The sequence below is a fragment of the Carlito syrichta genome, unplaced genomic scaffold, assembly GCF_000164805.1.
Source record: "Carlito syrichta isolate Samal-C Ts95f unplaced genomic scaffold, Tarsius_syrichta-2.0.1 Scaffold308579, whole genome shotgun sequence".
NCBI lineage: Eukaryota > Metazoa > Chordata > Mammalia > Primates > Tarsiidae > Carlito > Carlito syrichta.
Genome location: NW_007252675.1, coordinates 16,661 through 33,169, shown reverse-complemented (window position 1 = coordinate 33,169; position 16,509 = coordinate 16,661). Strand labels below are relative to the sequence as shown.

The 16,509-nt window shown below is 37.7% G+C and overlaps 1 protein-coding gene across 1 annotated transcript in view; it reads right to left on the bottom strand.

The window, feature by feature from the left end:
• Positions 1-16,509, bottom strand: part of SCMH1 (sex comb on midleg homolog 1 (Drosophila)) — a 157,803-nt gene that overhangs the window by 132,274 nt on the left and 9,020 nt on the right. Inside the window, exons 2-4 of the mRNA XM_008065492.2 lie at positions 15,763-15,892; positions 4,006-4,074; positions 3,526-3,549 (exon numbers count right to left, since the gene is read on the bottom strand). Of these exons, the coding sequence (XP_008063683.2) occupies positions 3,526-3,549; positions 4,006-4,074; positions 15,763-15,775 (106 nt within the window). The 5' untranslated portion in view covers positions 15,776-15,892. The remainder of the gene's footprint in view (positions 1-3,525; positions 3,550-4,005; positions 4,075-15,762; positions 15,893-16,509) is intronic.

Below are 16,509 nucleotides of genomic sequence, written 5' to 3'. Positions count from 1 at the left end.
GGCATGCGCTACCATGCCTGGCTGATTTTTGATTTATTGTAGAGATGAGGTCTCGCCAAGTTGCCTAGGAGGATCTTGAACCTGCGAGCTCAGGCAATCTACTCACCTCAGCCTCCCAAAGTGCTGGGATTACAGGCTGAGCCACCGAGCCTGGCTTACGTAAACTCTTTATGGATAGAGGCCTTTATTCATTTTTTAAATCTTCACTGTTTAACACAGTGCCTGAATTTTTTTTTTAAGTTCGAGTCTTACTCCATCGCCCAGGATGGAGTGCAGTGGCACATTCATGACCACCCCAGCGTCAACCTGTTGGGCTCAGGCGATACTTCTGCATCAGCCTTCCAAGTAGCCAAAACTTAAGGCACACACTACCATGCCTGGCTAACTTTTTGATTTATTGCAGAGACAAGGTCTCACCAAGTTGCCCAGGCTGTTCTTGAACCCATGGGTTCAGGCAATCTCCTCATCTTGGCCTCCCAGAGTGCTGGGATTACAGGCTTGAGCCACCATGCCCGGCCAGTGCCTGAAATTTAATAAAAGTTCAATAAAAGTTTTTAAGTAAATGAAAAGAAGATGCACACAAGTAATAATCCTACTCTTTTCTGGCCTACTAAAATCACACCTGGTAAACCAGAGTGTAAATGGTGACCAGATGGGAAAGAGACCCAACACTATGTCACCTGAAGGAACAATGAACAATTAGCATGAGTAAGAAAGTAAAGTCTCAGAGTCTTTCCTCATCCATTCATCCATCCATCCAACAAATATTTATAGTGTTTATCAAAGCATTATGCTGGGTGCTATGAATACAGCCATGATTAAAATATTATCAGATTTGACCTTACAGAGCTTCAGTCTAGTGAGGGACAAAGACTAAATAGTCAATTCTAAGATACTGTGATAAGGGCTACACTTGAAGAGACAGAGGGGACTATAGGAACACCGAGAGTTTGTGGAAGGCTACCTAAAGGAAGTAAAGTTTAGGCTTCTAAACTAAAACGCAAAAGGATGAGCAGGAGTCAAACAAAGAGAAACAAAACTATTTTTTGTTTGTTTCAGACAGAAAGAAAAGCATGTATAGAGGCCTAAAAGTGAGAAAAAGTTGTCTGAAAAACTGGATCTTTCAGGAATGGCCGCTGGGTAGAGTTTAAAGAAAAAGCAGTTTAGAAAAAAGATTGGAGATAAAAGCAGTAAATGTTTAGGCATGAGAGAGCTTCATACTGCATTATTGAGATGAGGAAACATCGAAGGGTTTGGGGTAGATTTATTCTGCCTGCAGTATGAAGAATGGGCTGAAGGGGGACAAGGCTAGAGGCAGAAAGACTAGTTAAGAAGCTGTTCTAATAATCTGGGTGTGAGATGGTGGCTTAAACTAGAAAAATGACAGAGTGGTAATGAAAAGGCAGTTCCTAGAGCTGCTTTCTAAAGCCCAGAGGCCAGTGACAGGCTCAATATGCTCCATATGGTACTAAAAGATAAAAGTATGACTAACAGAAGTTACAAAAAAAGACAAATTTTGGCCCAATAAATCTGTCTAAATATGAAATGAATTATGCAAGGGGGTTATAAGTCCCCAACAACTTGAGGAGTTCAAGACATTTTATATGAAATGCAAAATGTTGAATTTTGAAATGTTAGATTATTTTAAGGTCTTTTCAACTCTAAGATTTCACAGATACACTGAATTTTATTTCAGTTTGCTATCTGGGGCTACTCCCTATGTGTTACAGGAAAAATGAAATCAGCAGGATTAATTTATATCAGAGGATATGCCTGTGGGACTAACACTCTCCTGAAGAAAAATATACTTTCAAATTTAAAAATTTTTTAATCATTTAATAACTGATAAACTTTATGTTAAATTGAATACCCACATTTCACAATTCCCTATCAGTAAACAGGTTATTTACAATATGCCTTAAGTTGTCATTGAACTAGAATTGTTATTATCATTTATATTAATGACAAAACCAAAACCAGCAGCAGCTATCACTGTCTTCCATTTGCCTACACCATGCCAGACTATGTTCAATATCTCCCATGTTCACTACAACTTGCAAAGTAGGTTTGAGTCCATTTTAAAGATGAGGAAATAGGCTCAGAAAGATTAAATAATTTGCCCAAAGTCACAAAACTGGTAAGTGGAGAATAGGAATTTGAACCAAGGCTTGTTTGATTCCTCTCTATATTCATGCTTTTTCCACCACACATCAGTACCTTAGAAAATTTGAGGAAAGTTTTAAGGAAAAAAGAAAAAAAAAAAAACAAAAAACAACAACTATCATTTACCAACTGCCAGGCATCTTTACCTGCATTATTTCATTTCATTCATTTCTTCAGCTCACATTCATAGAATGCTTCACTTCAAAGAATGTCAGAAGATTTGACTTAAAGTCTGAGTATAGCCGCTGAACAGAATGAAAACCATAATAATCCTCCAAAGTTGAAAAGTATTTGAGAGTTTTTAAGATGTTTTCACATCCATTAGCTCATGTAATCTTCTTTACAACCCTGTGAAGTAGGCAGAATGGGATTATTATCCCCACTTTACAAAAAAGAAAACTAAGGATCAGAGTCACAAAGTTACTAAGTGGCAGAATTGGCTCACAAAAATCCTAGGAGTTCTGACTCCTAGTCTAGTGTTCTACTATTTTGTTATCTTTTGTGTCAGTGGACAAATAAAAAGTAATATGTTATAGGAAGAACAGGCAAGAGGAGGCAAATAGACAATGATAAAAATAGAGCTGAATACATCTACTTGCTGTAACAAAATACATCAAAATATTTGAACAAAAATTGATAGGGCAACCCCCTCCCACTCCAGGAGCTTTTCTGTCCTGTCAATAAATCCTACTTCCTCACCTTAAAAAAAATTGATATAAGTATCAGTATATCAACATTAATGTAACACACAGAAGGATTTTAAAGGATTCTAAGATGCTAAGACTGATGTTTATGCAGGAACCCTGAAAATTGAGAAACATTAGTACTAGTTTTATTCCTCGAATCTTAATCCTGAAGTACATCAAGCAGAGAGGAAAATTAAATGCATATCAGTCTGATTTGTTACTTGATAATATTTTAATATTTCAGTTTCTACTCATTGAATAAAGTTAGAAAAATCTTTAGGTTTAATGTCAGTTCAAGTTATCTTATGAGTAATTTATTTTGGGAAAATCCCACCAAACACTGATTTATGGACAGTAGGGTTTATTTTAGTTCTGGATTCAGTGAATTAAGTTACTTCTAATTTGATTCACTTCCCATTCATTCTTCCCTGTACTCTATGTAATTAACCATCTTCCCTTCCTTTTTGTTAGCTTGGTCTGTGGCCTCCTCCTAAGTAGCACTTGATGTGACAACTAAGATGAATTACATGGGCTAATTGGCAGACAAGAATACAGGATTCACTGATTTATGAGACAGAGACACATGGAATTATTTTCCTAGTTGATTAAAACTGATTTCAATCTAATTCCTAGCTTAGTAATTCTATTTGACAGAAGCACAAGAAAAATATCTTACCTAGTTCCAGGATGTCGGCAGCTTCTATTAAAGAAAAAAATGTTATAGTGTAAGTCATCATGACAAACATACTAAGATGATAGAAGGTGAAATTCTTGGGTAAAACAGGGGATTGAGCATTTGTCTAGTACAGTTATCTTACCTTGAAAGATACTGAATTTCTCAGCAGTAGCTGTGTAAGTACGACCACCCGTTTTGCCTTATTTCCAAGGCTAAACTTGTAAAAACTATGGAAAACCAGGGAGGCTGAGCAACTATGCCTTAATGCTATAATGCTAATTTGGGATTATCTATATTCATAATCTAAATTTCCTTATTTCCAGCTCAAAATATACTGCTTTAGACAGATACCTTTGCAAACTGCAATATTTGCTTTTAATATAACCATTTACTTATAAACTCAGACTTCTAGGAACAAAGGTTTTATGGTAAGATGTGTCAAATAAAAATTTTCTATGCTACACAGAGTTTTTTTCTTACCTTGATATTGGGATGCAGAATCTGATAGGTGACCATATTTGTGTTTTCTAACATCATTCCAATCTATCACTGCAGAAGAAGAAAAAAATAGCCACGTGGAAGGAAAATATAAGATGTATAAATAGTATTTATTTATTTATTTATTATTAGTTGGAATCTCACTCAGTCACCCAGGCTGGAGTATAGTGGCATGCTCACGGTCACCCCAGCATCGACTTGTTGGGCTCTGGCAATCCTTCTGTCTCAGCCTTCCAAGTAGTGGGAACTACAGGTGCGCGCTACCATGCCTGGCTAACTTTTTATTTATTGTAGAGACGAGGTCTCACCAAGTTGCCCAGCTGATCTTGAACCCACAGGCTCAGGCATCCACTCACCTCAGCCTCCCAAAGTGCTGAGATTACAGGCTGAGTCACCGAGCCCAGCCCAATAGTTTTTAATAAAGTAATGCACTTCTGAGATTCTAGTCTAAGGAAATAATAAAAAATACAAAAAAAAGTTGTATTTACAAAGCTTTAGCATTGTTTATAACAACAAAGGAGGGAAGCGAGAACACCTGAGTGGTTCAAAACAACAGACTGATGAAGATTTAGCAATACAATCACTTAACAAAGTATTCTGCAGCTGTTAATTTTTTACACAGGCTATAGAACAAATGGGAAAACGTTTATGCTATGATGTTAACAGGTAAAATATAGGAACAAAAATTATATTCATGGAATGACCACAATTATGTAAACAACTAAAAACAAATAGCACCCCTATTATGAGCTGAATTGTCTTCTGAAAATTTCATGCTGAAATTCCCATTCCTCAGTACCTCAGAATGTGACTGTATTTGGAAAAAGGGTCTTTAAAGAGGTAATTAAAGGCCAGGATTGGTGGCTCAGCCTGTAATCCCAGTACTTTGGGAGGCTGAGGCGAATGGATTGCCTGAGCCCACGGGTTTGAGACCGGCCTGGGCAACCTGGTGAGACCTCATCTCTACAATAAAATAAAAAATAGCCGGGCGTGGTAGTGCACGTCTGTCATTCCAGCTACACTCAAGGTTGCAGCGGAAGGATCGCTGGAACCCATAAGGTTGACACTGGGGTGGCCGTGAGCGTGCATACCACTGCACTCCAGTCTGGGTGAAGGAGTGAGACTCCAACTCAAAAAAAAAAAAAAAGAGAGGCAATCAAGTTAAAATGAGGTCATGAAGGTAGTTCCTAATCCGGTATGACTGGTGTCATCATAAGAAAATAAAATTTGGACACAGACAGGTACAGAGAAAGACAATGTAAAGACAGAGGAGAAGATGGCTATCTGTAAGTCAAGGAGTGAGGCCTCAGAAGAAATCAACCCTGTGGACACTCTGATCTTGGACCTCCAGCTTTCAGACTGTAAAGAAATAAATTTCTTCTGTTTAAGTCACCTAGTCTGTGGTATTTGTTATGGCAGCCCTAGCTGCCATACAATCCCCAAATATCATTAGAAGAAAGATGGAAGTAAACACAGCAAATATAAATAATTGGTTATCTTTGGCTGTTGGTACTAGGTTTCCCTCCTTTTTTATTTTCTAATCTTACATATTTTCAAATTTTCTATCAAGAGGACACATTATTCATATAATGGGAATATGTTTTCCTTGCTTGAAAATTTAGATTCATCTACTGATCCTACCACTTTCTCATCATCAGTCGCTCATCATAGCTTCACTTCTTGCCCAGCTCAGATTCCATGGCCTCTCATTAAAATCATTCCCTGGTAAATGCTCTTTAACTCCCTCCTGCCTCCTTTTTGTCAAACTGAACCTAGCAAAACCTCAACCCTAACTCTGGTTAAAGCTATGTATTACCCTATACTATGCCTGCCCCAGCAGCTCACTAGTACTGAAGAAAAACAAATGCAAGCTCACTGGTCTCACTTTAAACTCAAGGCCACCATTATTCTAAGAGAATTAATGCAGAAATAGAAAATGAAATACCATATGTTTTCACTTTAAGTGGGAGCTAAACACTAAGTACACACAGACATAAAGATGAAAACAACAGACACTGGTGACTCATAAAGGGAGGAGGAACAGAGGGATGCAAGGGTTAAAAATTACCTGTTGGGTAACCATGCACACTATTTGGTTGATGGGGTCAGTAGAAGTCTAAACCTTACCATCACGCAAAATACTCATGTAACAAACTTGCACACATACCTCCTGAGTTAAAAACAAAAATTAAAAAAACCTCATGACCATAATTCTCAAATTCCACTTTACACTGCCAAGAAATTATACATCTCCCCACTATGTTTACTTTTTCGCTTTACAAAAAGTTTTTTTTCAATCTTTTCTCTTTCCTCAAATTCCAAATATTATTTCTTCCAACTTTACTCTTAGGGGATGACTTTAATTTAGGATTCATTGAGAAAACAGAAAGTGTAAGACCCTTCCACTCATTTCATGAAGGTAGAGACTTGATCTTGTTTAGTGGTGAATTCCCAGTGTGTAGTACAGTAGCAGGTGCTCAGTTAAATGTCTGTTTTGGTAAATAAATGAATGTACTCATTTATCATTTTTCTGACTTCTCTCCTGTTACTGTGGATGAAGCATCTTTGTTTTTATCAAAAGTCAATCCTCCATTTTTGCACCAGATTCCATTGTCTCTCATCCTCTCAAAGACTTTGCAAGTATCTGCTTTCTTTTTTAGTTTTATTTTTAATTGACAGACAATAACTGTATGTTTTTATGGGGTACAAAGTGATGTTTTGATACATGCATATATTATGAAATGATCAAATCAGAGTATAGTAATTAGCATATCTATCCCCTCACATATTTACCATGTCTTTGTGGTAAAAATATTTAAAATCTTCTCTTTAGCTATTTTGAAATATACATCATTAACTGTAGTCATTATGCTCTGCAGAAGAACACCAAAACCATTCCTCCGACCTAACTATAATTATTGACCAACCTACCTCCTTTCTACCTCTATCTATTGACCAACCTAACTCCTTTCCCCACCTGAGCAAAAGAGAACCAAAGTGGAGATATCACACTACTAGACTTCAAAATATATTACAAAGATATAGTAACAAAAACAATATGGTACTGGCATTTAAACTGGCACAAAGACCAATGGAACAGTAGTGACTCCAGAAATAAATCCATTTATTTATAGTCAACTGATTTTTAACAAGGGCATTATGAACATTCATTGGGTAAGGAACAGTCTCTTCAATAAACGGTGCTGGGAAAACTGGATATCTATATGCAAAAAAATGAAACTAGGTTCCTATCTCTCACCATATATAAAAATCAACTCAATGTGGATTAAAGACTTAAATGTAAGACCTGAAACTATGAAACTGCTGGAAGAAAATATAGGATAAATGCTTCAAGACACTGATCTAGGCAAAGATTTTACGGAGACAACCTCAAAATCACAGACAACAAAAGCAAAATTAGACGTTACAGAATTATATCAAACTAAAAAGCTTTTGCACAGCAAAGGAAATAATCGACAGAATGAAAAGACAACCTTGTAAATGAGAGAAAATGTTTGCAAACTATTCATCCAACAAGGGATCAATATTTAGAATATACAAGGAGCTCAACAGCAAAATAATAAAAACAAAAACAATCTGATTAAAAATGGGTAAATGATCTGATCAGATATCACTCAAAAGACAATACTGACAAGATTCAATATGGTCACTTAGAAGCCGCCGACTGGCGCCTCTCTCATGGAGTACACCAAGGAAGAGAGCCCCAGCAGTTGGAGCAATTGAGACAGAGGAGCATCCCACAATCCGCAGAGGACCACTGGGACACAGAGAGCAGGAAGGAAAGAGAACAGTCAGCCTATTTTGGAGCCAGGGAGCCCCTTCCCACCCGGGTCATCAGAAACAGAGAGCAGCTTTTGGATGTGGGAAATGATGAATATGGGAAATGAGGAACTCAGCACTGGCTCCTGCCATGGGCAAGTAGGGCCCCTGAATCTCATGGGACTCCAGTCCCATACAGGAAAAGGCCAGTATGTATGTTGCTAGAGGTCACATGGAGCTAAGAACCCATTCAGCTATGAACACCTCTGGACAAACCATCCCTGAGAACTCATTCCTTGCAAGGTAACTCCCAGGCTGGGCGAGAACCTCAGCCAAGCTGCTTTCACTTGCCTTAAAGGTAGGTTCTACCACTGCAGGTTCTGGTTTGGGGCAAGCTGCAGTGAGGGACCCTGCTGTTGAAAGAACTTTTGAGTTCTGAATGTGGATGGTCTCTAGCAAGGGAAGGGAAGCCAGGAGGATCCCTATCATCCTGGTAATCCCTCTTTCCCTGTGCAAATACTTCTGCACAACTGATGGCTCTGCTATTCCTGTCAGTGCTGCCACAAGGGAGGCCATCCCCTCCCTGATTCCCACTGAGTGCACAGGTAGAAAACTGGAATGCAGAACAGCTGGTGCCAACTTGTGGCAAAAACATTGCTGAGGAAAGAAACTTTCAAGTTCTGAGCGTGGACACACTCCAGACAAGGGTGCCCACTCTCACCCCTCTTATTCAACATGGTACTGGAAGTCCTAGACAGAGCAATCAGACAGGAGAAAGAAATTAAGGGTATCCAAATAGGAAAAGAGGAAGTTAATATGTTCACGATCAGCAAATTTTTCACTTTCCTAATACCGATTGCGGGTGCAAATTTAAAAAAACTCTGAAGCTGGTTGCCGCAAACTTCTATTGTTAAGCGCAAGCGAAATGGTCTTTTCTAAAGTATCACCTCTTTCAATACAGCTGAAAGTTGCAGACATATCCAGAATTTTTGCCTCAGACATCACTCTGACTAGTATTCTGTACTTTTGTATTTTTATTCAGATTATAAACCGAGTATATATTATTCAGAAACAGAATTTGCAATGATGTAAATTCATGTCAGTGGCAACCAGGTACAGAATCTGGAATGATGTAATTTCATGTCAGTGATCGCAAATGAGTTAAGTTATCCCTCTTTGTAGATGACATGATTCTAAACCTAGAAAATCCTAGAGAGTCTGTCAAAAACCTCCTCACACTGATCAACTACTTCAGCAAAGTCTCAGGATACAGAATCAATTTGCAAAAAACAGTTGCATTTCTATACACCAAGTAGGCAGAAAACGAAATAAAAAACACAATCCCATTCACAATAGGCACACCAAAACAACCCAAAAAGACCTCAGCATCCACCTAATTAAAGATGTAAAAGTCTTTTACAATGAGAACTATAAACCACTGCTCAAAGAAATCAAGGATGACACACAACAAATGGAAAAATAATCTATGTTCATGGATTGGAAGAATCAATATCATCAAGGTATCCATTCTACCCAAGGCAATCCACAGATTAAATGCGATTCTTATCAAATTGCCAGCATCATATTTTTTTAACAGAGCTAGAAAACACAGTACAGAAAGTCATATGGAAGCATAAAAGAGCCCATATAGCTAAAGCAATCCTCAGCAAAAAGAACAAAGCTAGAAGCATCATACTTCCAAACTTCAAACTTTACTACAAGTCACAGTAACCAAGACAGCTGGTGCTGTTACAGGAACAGACACACAGACCAATGGGATGGAACAGAGAATCTGAAAATAAAACCAGAAACTTTAACCAAGTCATCTTTGACAAAGTCGATGAAAACAAAAACAAACATGGGGGAAAGGAAACCTTATTTTGCAAATGATTCTGAAAGAACTTGTTAACCACATGCAGAAGACTGAAACTGGACCCCTATCTATAACCATATACAAATCAAGCATTTAAAAACAAAACAAGCCAGGCTTGGTGGCTCAGCCTGTAATCCCGTGCTTTGGGAGACTGAGGTGAGTGGATTGCCTGAACCCGCGGGTTCGAGACTCGCCTGGGCAACTTGGCGAGACCTCATCTCTACAATAAATCAAAAATTAGCCAGGCGTGATAGCACACACCTGTAGTTCCAGCTACTCGGAAGGCTGAGGCGGAAGAATCGCTGGAGCCCAGCAGGTTGAGGCTGCGGTGGCCGGGAGCGGCCACTGCACTCCAGTATGGGTGACAGAGTGAGACTCTGACTAAAAAAATAAATAAATAAATAAATAAAAAACATAAAACAGATAAGTCATTTCTCTCCTTAAGGATCTCTAATAGTTTCTCACTGAGTTAAGGGTGCTTAACAAAGTCATGCGGGAGGATCTGGCTCCTGCCACTTCTCTAACCTTGTCTGTTATGTCGTCTCTGTTTTCCACTATACTATAGTCACACTGGCCAGTGTCCTACTCCAAGTGTTTGTCTTCTCTCCCGGCTTGATGTCCCTTGTCTTTCTATGTCTGTTTTCCTCAAAATCATTAATAAAGATTAGAAACCAGATCAGGCTTTAAATTGATGACAGAGGCAAAAGATATTAGGGAAGCATAATTTAAATTTATGTTTAGAATTTTTCAATTATTTTCATAATTAGAAATCTACTCTAGCTAGGCTCGGTGGCTCAGCCTGTAATCCCGCGCCTCTGGGAGGCTGAGGTGAGTGGACTGCCTGAGTCTGCGGGTTCTAGACCCGCCTGGGCAGCGAGACCTCATCTCTACAATAAATCAAAAAACCAGCCGGGCATGGTAGCGCATGCCTGTAATTCTGGCTACTTGGAAGGCTGAGGCAGAAGGATCGCTGGAGCCTGGCAGGTGAGGCTGCAGTGGCCGGGAGCGGCCACTGCACTCCAGTCTGGGCGACAGAGTGAGACTCCAACTCAAATAAAAAAAAAAAATAAAATAAAATAAAAAAAAGAATAACAGACATGCAGACATGTTTCAGAGTATATTATGATATATAGGTACTATTTAATAATCAGTTTTATTCCTTTTCCCTAGGCATTATCTTTCATCCCTGGTAGTCCCTATCTCCGTTAATAATAACAAATCAGAAACCTGGAATCTCCTTGCCCTCCAAATCCAATTGGTTATTCAATTCTGCTAATTCTACCTCTAAAATAAAAATCTTCTCTCTTCCATCTCCTCTGTTCCTATTATCATTTAGGATTTTATTACCTCTCACCTTGACCAATAAAAACATTTAATTCCTATGTCTGATCTCATTGCTTTCTAATCATACATCAGCATAATTTTTCTAAAATACAGATCAGATAAAAACATGTCACCACCCTGTTTAAAAGTCTTCAAGGATCAAGCCCTAAATGTATCCCAAATATCCAAATATGCCCAAATATTTGGATATATTTAGGTATATTTGGATATTTGGGTATATTTGGATTTCCAAATATACCCAAATATCAAAAAAATCATATTCTTTCATACTTCTGGACCTTTCTCTCGTCTCTATTTAGGATAGTACTATTTATTCCTCCTTGTCCAGTACAAATATTACTTTGCAATCGTTTTCTGGTAACAGCCTCAAGTGCTACCTCCTATCTTTATGCCTGTCACAAAGTGTCAGAACTAAATACTATTAAGTCAGTCCATATTCCTGGAGCTTACTACACACAGCAAGCGATCAAAAAACAAGTTTTTTTTACCAAACTCTGAAAGAGTTATACAATGAGAGAAGAATTATCCATATGAAGTCAATTTCAATGTTGGAAGCTAAAGCAACTCCATCTTGGATGCTAATCTGCCATGTTGACTTCTAATTAACCCCAGTTACAGGAATGCCTCTAAAATTTCTATTTTATCTACTGTTCCTTGTGTAAGAGCAGGTAGTTACTGATAAATCCTGCCTCTGGGTCAAAAGAGTCTTGATTATAATTCCTGCCCTTAGGCATACTCACATAGCATTCTTGTCTTTCCCTATAATTGTCCTACATATTCCTTCCCTATAGTATATAAGTTCTGGGTTTGGGGAACACCTTCTTGTCTTGCCACCCCTCAAGACACAGACAAGGCTTCTGTTTGCAAATCTCTACAAAATGTCTCTTTTGGACAACCCCTTTGGTCTCCTCCAACTGTGGGAGCTTTTCTGTCCTCTCAAATCCTGCTTTCTCAAAAAAAAAAAAAAAAAAGTATCTTTTTGAGAAACTGGATACGTCAGCCTCTTTCTTTGGCCTGTCAGCTTCCTAGAACTTTTAGGGGTACATTTTTACAGACCTGCTCACCAAGGAACACAGTGTATGCTCTCACCAAAACAACTATGACACAGAGAATGAAACTTAGACAGAAACCATTATGGTTAGTTATCGATTATTAATGTTAACAAAGAATAACTGAAAACAGACTATTTAAAGATACAGATGATATAAAAATCATTTATATTTAGTTTTAAAATGTATTTTTTCCACTACAGATTGACTTTTTCAATCATGCTTTACCTAAGCTAATATTAAAAATGAACTTGCTATTGTTTAATAGGTATACAGTTTCAATTTTGCAAGATGAAAAAAGTTCTAGAGATTGATGGTGGTGGTGATTGCACAACAAAGTGAATGTCTTTAATGCCACTGAATTGTACACCAAGAAATTGTTAAAATGGTAAATGTTATGTTATGTATATTCTATTACAATTTAAAAAATTAATTTAAAAAAACGAACTTATATTCCTGGAATGTTGAGGTCAGCTCAGAGGTTGCTGTACTGCTTCCATTTCAGATTTAACTAATACCTACAACTGCCATATACCAAGTTCAGTTGAGACATTTTCATATATATCACCTCAGATATTATCAAAATCTTTCTACAGATGAGAGAAACTTGGACTCAATTAGTTTAATAGTGCCATGGAGTAGGAGAAGTGGTTAGGCAACAGCAATGAAATATAGTCCACATAGGGGACCCTGAACATTTATCATAATACTATAAGAAAGGGATTGGCAGTAGTGGGACACTGCCAGGGGAAGGGGGAGGGGCACATAACATCAATAAGGGTAGCCACACTTTACCTGTATGATGACCACAGATGTACCTAACCCTCATTTTTCTCTTTTAAAATAAAATAATTATAAAAATAAAAAATATATAGTCCACATAGGACTATTAATAAAAGTACTTAAAGGGAGTAAATCCACAAACAAAAAACTGAATTGAAGTACTGTTCCGCATCCTGTTTATGTAGACTCAGTCATTCAACGAATATTTATTACCTGCTATTTGTCAGTTATTATTCTAGGCACTGGAGATATCTCACTGAATAAAACAGATAAAAACCCCTGCTTTAGCTTATATTCTATTAGAAAGCTCACTAAGGGTTGCACAAAATGTCTTTTGATTGGAAGCATTTGAAAAACCATTCACTGCAGGAAAGCAGATGTCAAAGTCAGACTTTCTGGCAATGAGAACTGTCCTGTGGAGGACTAGTTATTCATACCCTAAAATGCACAAGCAGAAAGGTTGAATGGTCACTTATCACCAAAGATTCTGAAATTTTTCCAAGCTGAGAGAAAATTCATGGGCGTTAAATAGATAAACTTCTAAGATCCCATTCAACCTTAGAATTCTCTTTCACTAAGCATCAAACAGTATTATGGGAACTGAGAGAGTAGCAACATTATCTATATCTTGTATGTATTTGTGTTTGAGCATGAGTATATCTTAATTATGCATTATTTATCAGTGTGGAACATGTCTTATTCTCCTTTATATCTCAAATATCTAGGTCAATAAAATGAATAAATGCAATGTCATAGGTTTAAAGCTTCTTATTAAATCTTGTTCAATTTGACATTTAAATTCCATTTTCCAACTTACTGTTTTCAAAATAATCCTTGAAGCCTTTGTTATTTCAATATTGAAATTATACTCATTCATGCTTTAAACAAAAAAATGAACTGACTAGTTACAGCCCTGTGCTAGGTAATGAGTATTCAAAACCACAAGGTACTCTCTTCAGTCTAGAAGAGAAAGTTACATTATGCGTGACAAAGTATTACAGGTGCTGTGTTAAAAGTAGGTATGGGGCTCAGTAGGCAAGAGGAGAAACCAGTTCTACCTGGGAAGGTGGTGGGAAGAAAAGTTAAGGCTTTATGGAAAAGATGACATCTGAATTGAGTCTTGGGGATCAGAATGGGATAGTTAAGAAAAGTATACCATGGATAGGGAGTAACGTAAAGAAACATTGCCACGAAGCACTATATTAGTTAGAGCTGCTCTGTCTAATATGGTAGTCATCAGGCACATGTAGCTAATGAGTACCTGAAATGTGGCTAATGTGACTCAGGAAGTGAATATTTAATTTTGTTTAATTGTATTATTTTAAAAACTGACAGTGCAATTACTATGAAAACATTTAAGTATGTCTGGGACAAAATTAAGTATGTGAATCTACTTTTTCAACTGCAATTTTTTTGAAATCTAAATACAGATCAAGTATTTCTGATAAAACTTAATGTCTGATTTGAGATGTGATGTAAGTGTAAAACACATACCAGATTTAAAAGTTTTTCTATTATACAGTACATTTTTATATGGTTATATGTCAAAATAATCTTTTTTTTTTTTGAGTTGGAGTCTCACTCTGTCGCCCAGACTGGAGTGCAGTGGCCGCTCCCGGCCACCGCAGCCTCGACCTGCTGGGCTCCTGCGATCCTTCCACCTCAGCCTTCCGAGTAGCTGGAACTACAGGCGCACGCTACCACGCCCGGCTAATTTTTTGATTTATTGTAGAGATGAGGTCTCGCCAAGTTGCTCAGGCGGGTCTCGAACCCACGGGCTCAGGCAATCCACTCACCTCAGCCTCCCAAAACGCTAGGATTACAGACTGAGCCACCAAGCCCGGCTCAAAATAATCTTTTAGCCACACTAAGTTAAATAAATTTTGAAATTAATTTTCCTCTTCTTTTTACTTTTTTAAGTGTGGCTACTAGAAAATCTTAGATTACACAAATTTAATGTGTGCAAATTCATGTTGAACAACTGCAGTCCAATATAGCTGGGGCACAAGGCATGGGAGGGAATATAAGATAAGTGAAAAGTGGTCAATATCTGTGGTCATAATTTTTACTATAAAGGAGAGAGCAGGTCTACAATGAGCAAGACAAAGCCAATGGGCAGAGAGAAACAGAGGTAGGGATGGTGGAGAGAATATACTACTGGTCTATGGGACTGATTCGAGAGGCCCATTACACCCTTTCTTTTCATGTGATTTGGTTGTTCAACCTCCCTAGTAACTAAAAGAATCCTAACTATTGCAGATATAGAGGCAGAAGAATAGGCTTTAGAGAAAATTCCAGTGTCAAGTAGAAGAACATGCTTAACTTAATCCCAGACAAGACAAATCACTCTACCTCAGTAAGTCCTAAGAAAGGGATAAAAATAGAATAAGACATAATAAACTAGTAAACTATGCCTAATTGTAAAGAGATTTTCTTTTAAGATTTTTAATAAAGTTCTTAGTTTCCATAAAACTCAAATTTGATTTAGGATTTAAACCTTGAAATTTACAAGATACTTTTCTAATAAATTCAACTAGTCCTATTTAAAAGTCACCATAAAAAATGGCAAAAATGCATATCTTCCAGAAATGGCAGTAAATTTTAATGATACTCAAGTAAGATAATATAAAGTGCTTAGCACGGTACCTGACACAGAAAACAAATTCATTAAATGATAGAGTTCCCTTTCTTAATAATAATCTCCAATGTGACTAAACTATTATAGAATACTATTTAGGCATTTAAAAAGCAAAACTTCAAACCTCCTCTCCCAACCTGGAAAATGGCAATTGTGGCTATAAAGAAACGAATAATGAGTGGTCTAATTAGTAACAAGGAATTCCTTAAATTCAGTCTTTGCTAGGTCCCTTAATCCCCTTTACCTCCAAGATAGGGTAAAAATATACTTACCACTAGGCTGCATAGTCAGTGGACTAAAAACTGGTCAAGAAGTTAGGAGGTTTGGGATTTATCCCTGGATCCACCAACACCTTGCTCTGACATCTGATAAGTCAGTTTCCCTGTATGCTAATTTCTCCATCTGTAAAACGGGGAGAACAGGAGAGGCACACTTGTTACCCTATAAAGTAGTGAGATCTTTAATTATTAACAAATTGGGCTACATTATAGAAAAGTAGGATATTTAAATATAAATGTTTTGCTACGAGAATATCTCAGAAGTAGAAGATAACTTATAACTTACTACAGGTTGAATTTAACTAAGCTTCTCTATTCACAGAAATAAAGAATATAGCTATTTGCTACATTTGGAACCATGCAAATACAAAATATAAATATAGTTTCCAACCGGGCATGGTGGCTCACACCTGTAATTCCAGCACTTTGGGAAGTAGACAATGGGAGGATCACTTGAGCTCAGGAATTCAAGACCAGCCTGGTCAACATAGTGAGACCTTTAATCTATAAAAAATACAAGTATTAGCTGGGTGTGGTGGTGTGCATCTGTAGTCCCGGCTAGTTGGGAGGCTGAGGCGGAGGGAGGCTGAGGCAGAAGGAGTCCAAGAAGTTGAGGCTGTGGTGAGCCAGGATGGTGCGACTGCACCATACTGGAGACCTTGTCTCCAGTAAACAAACAAACCGGGCTTGGTGGCTCAGCCTGTAATCCCGTGCCTTGGGAGGCTGAGGTGAGTGTATTGC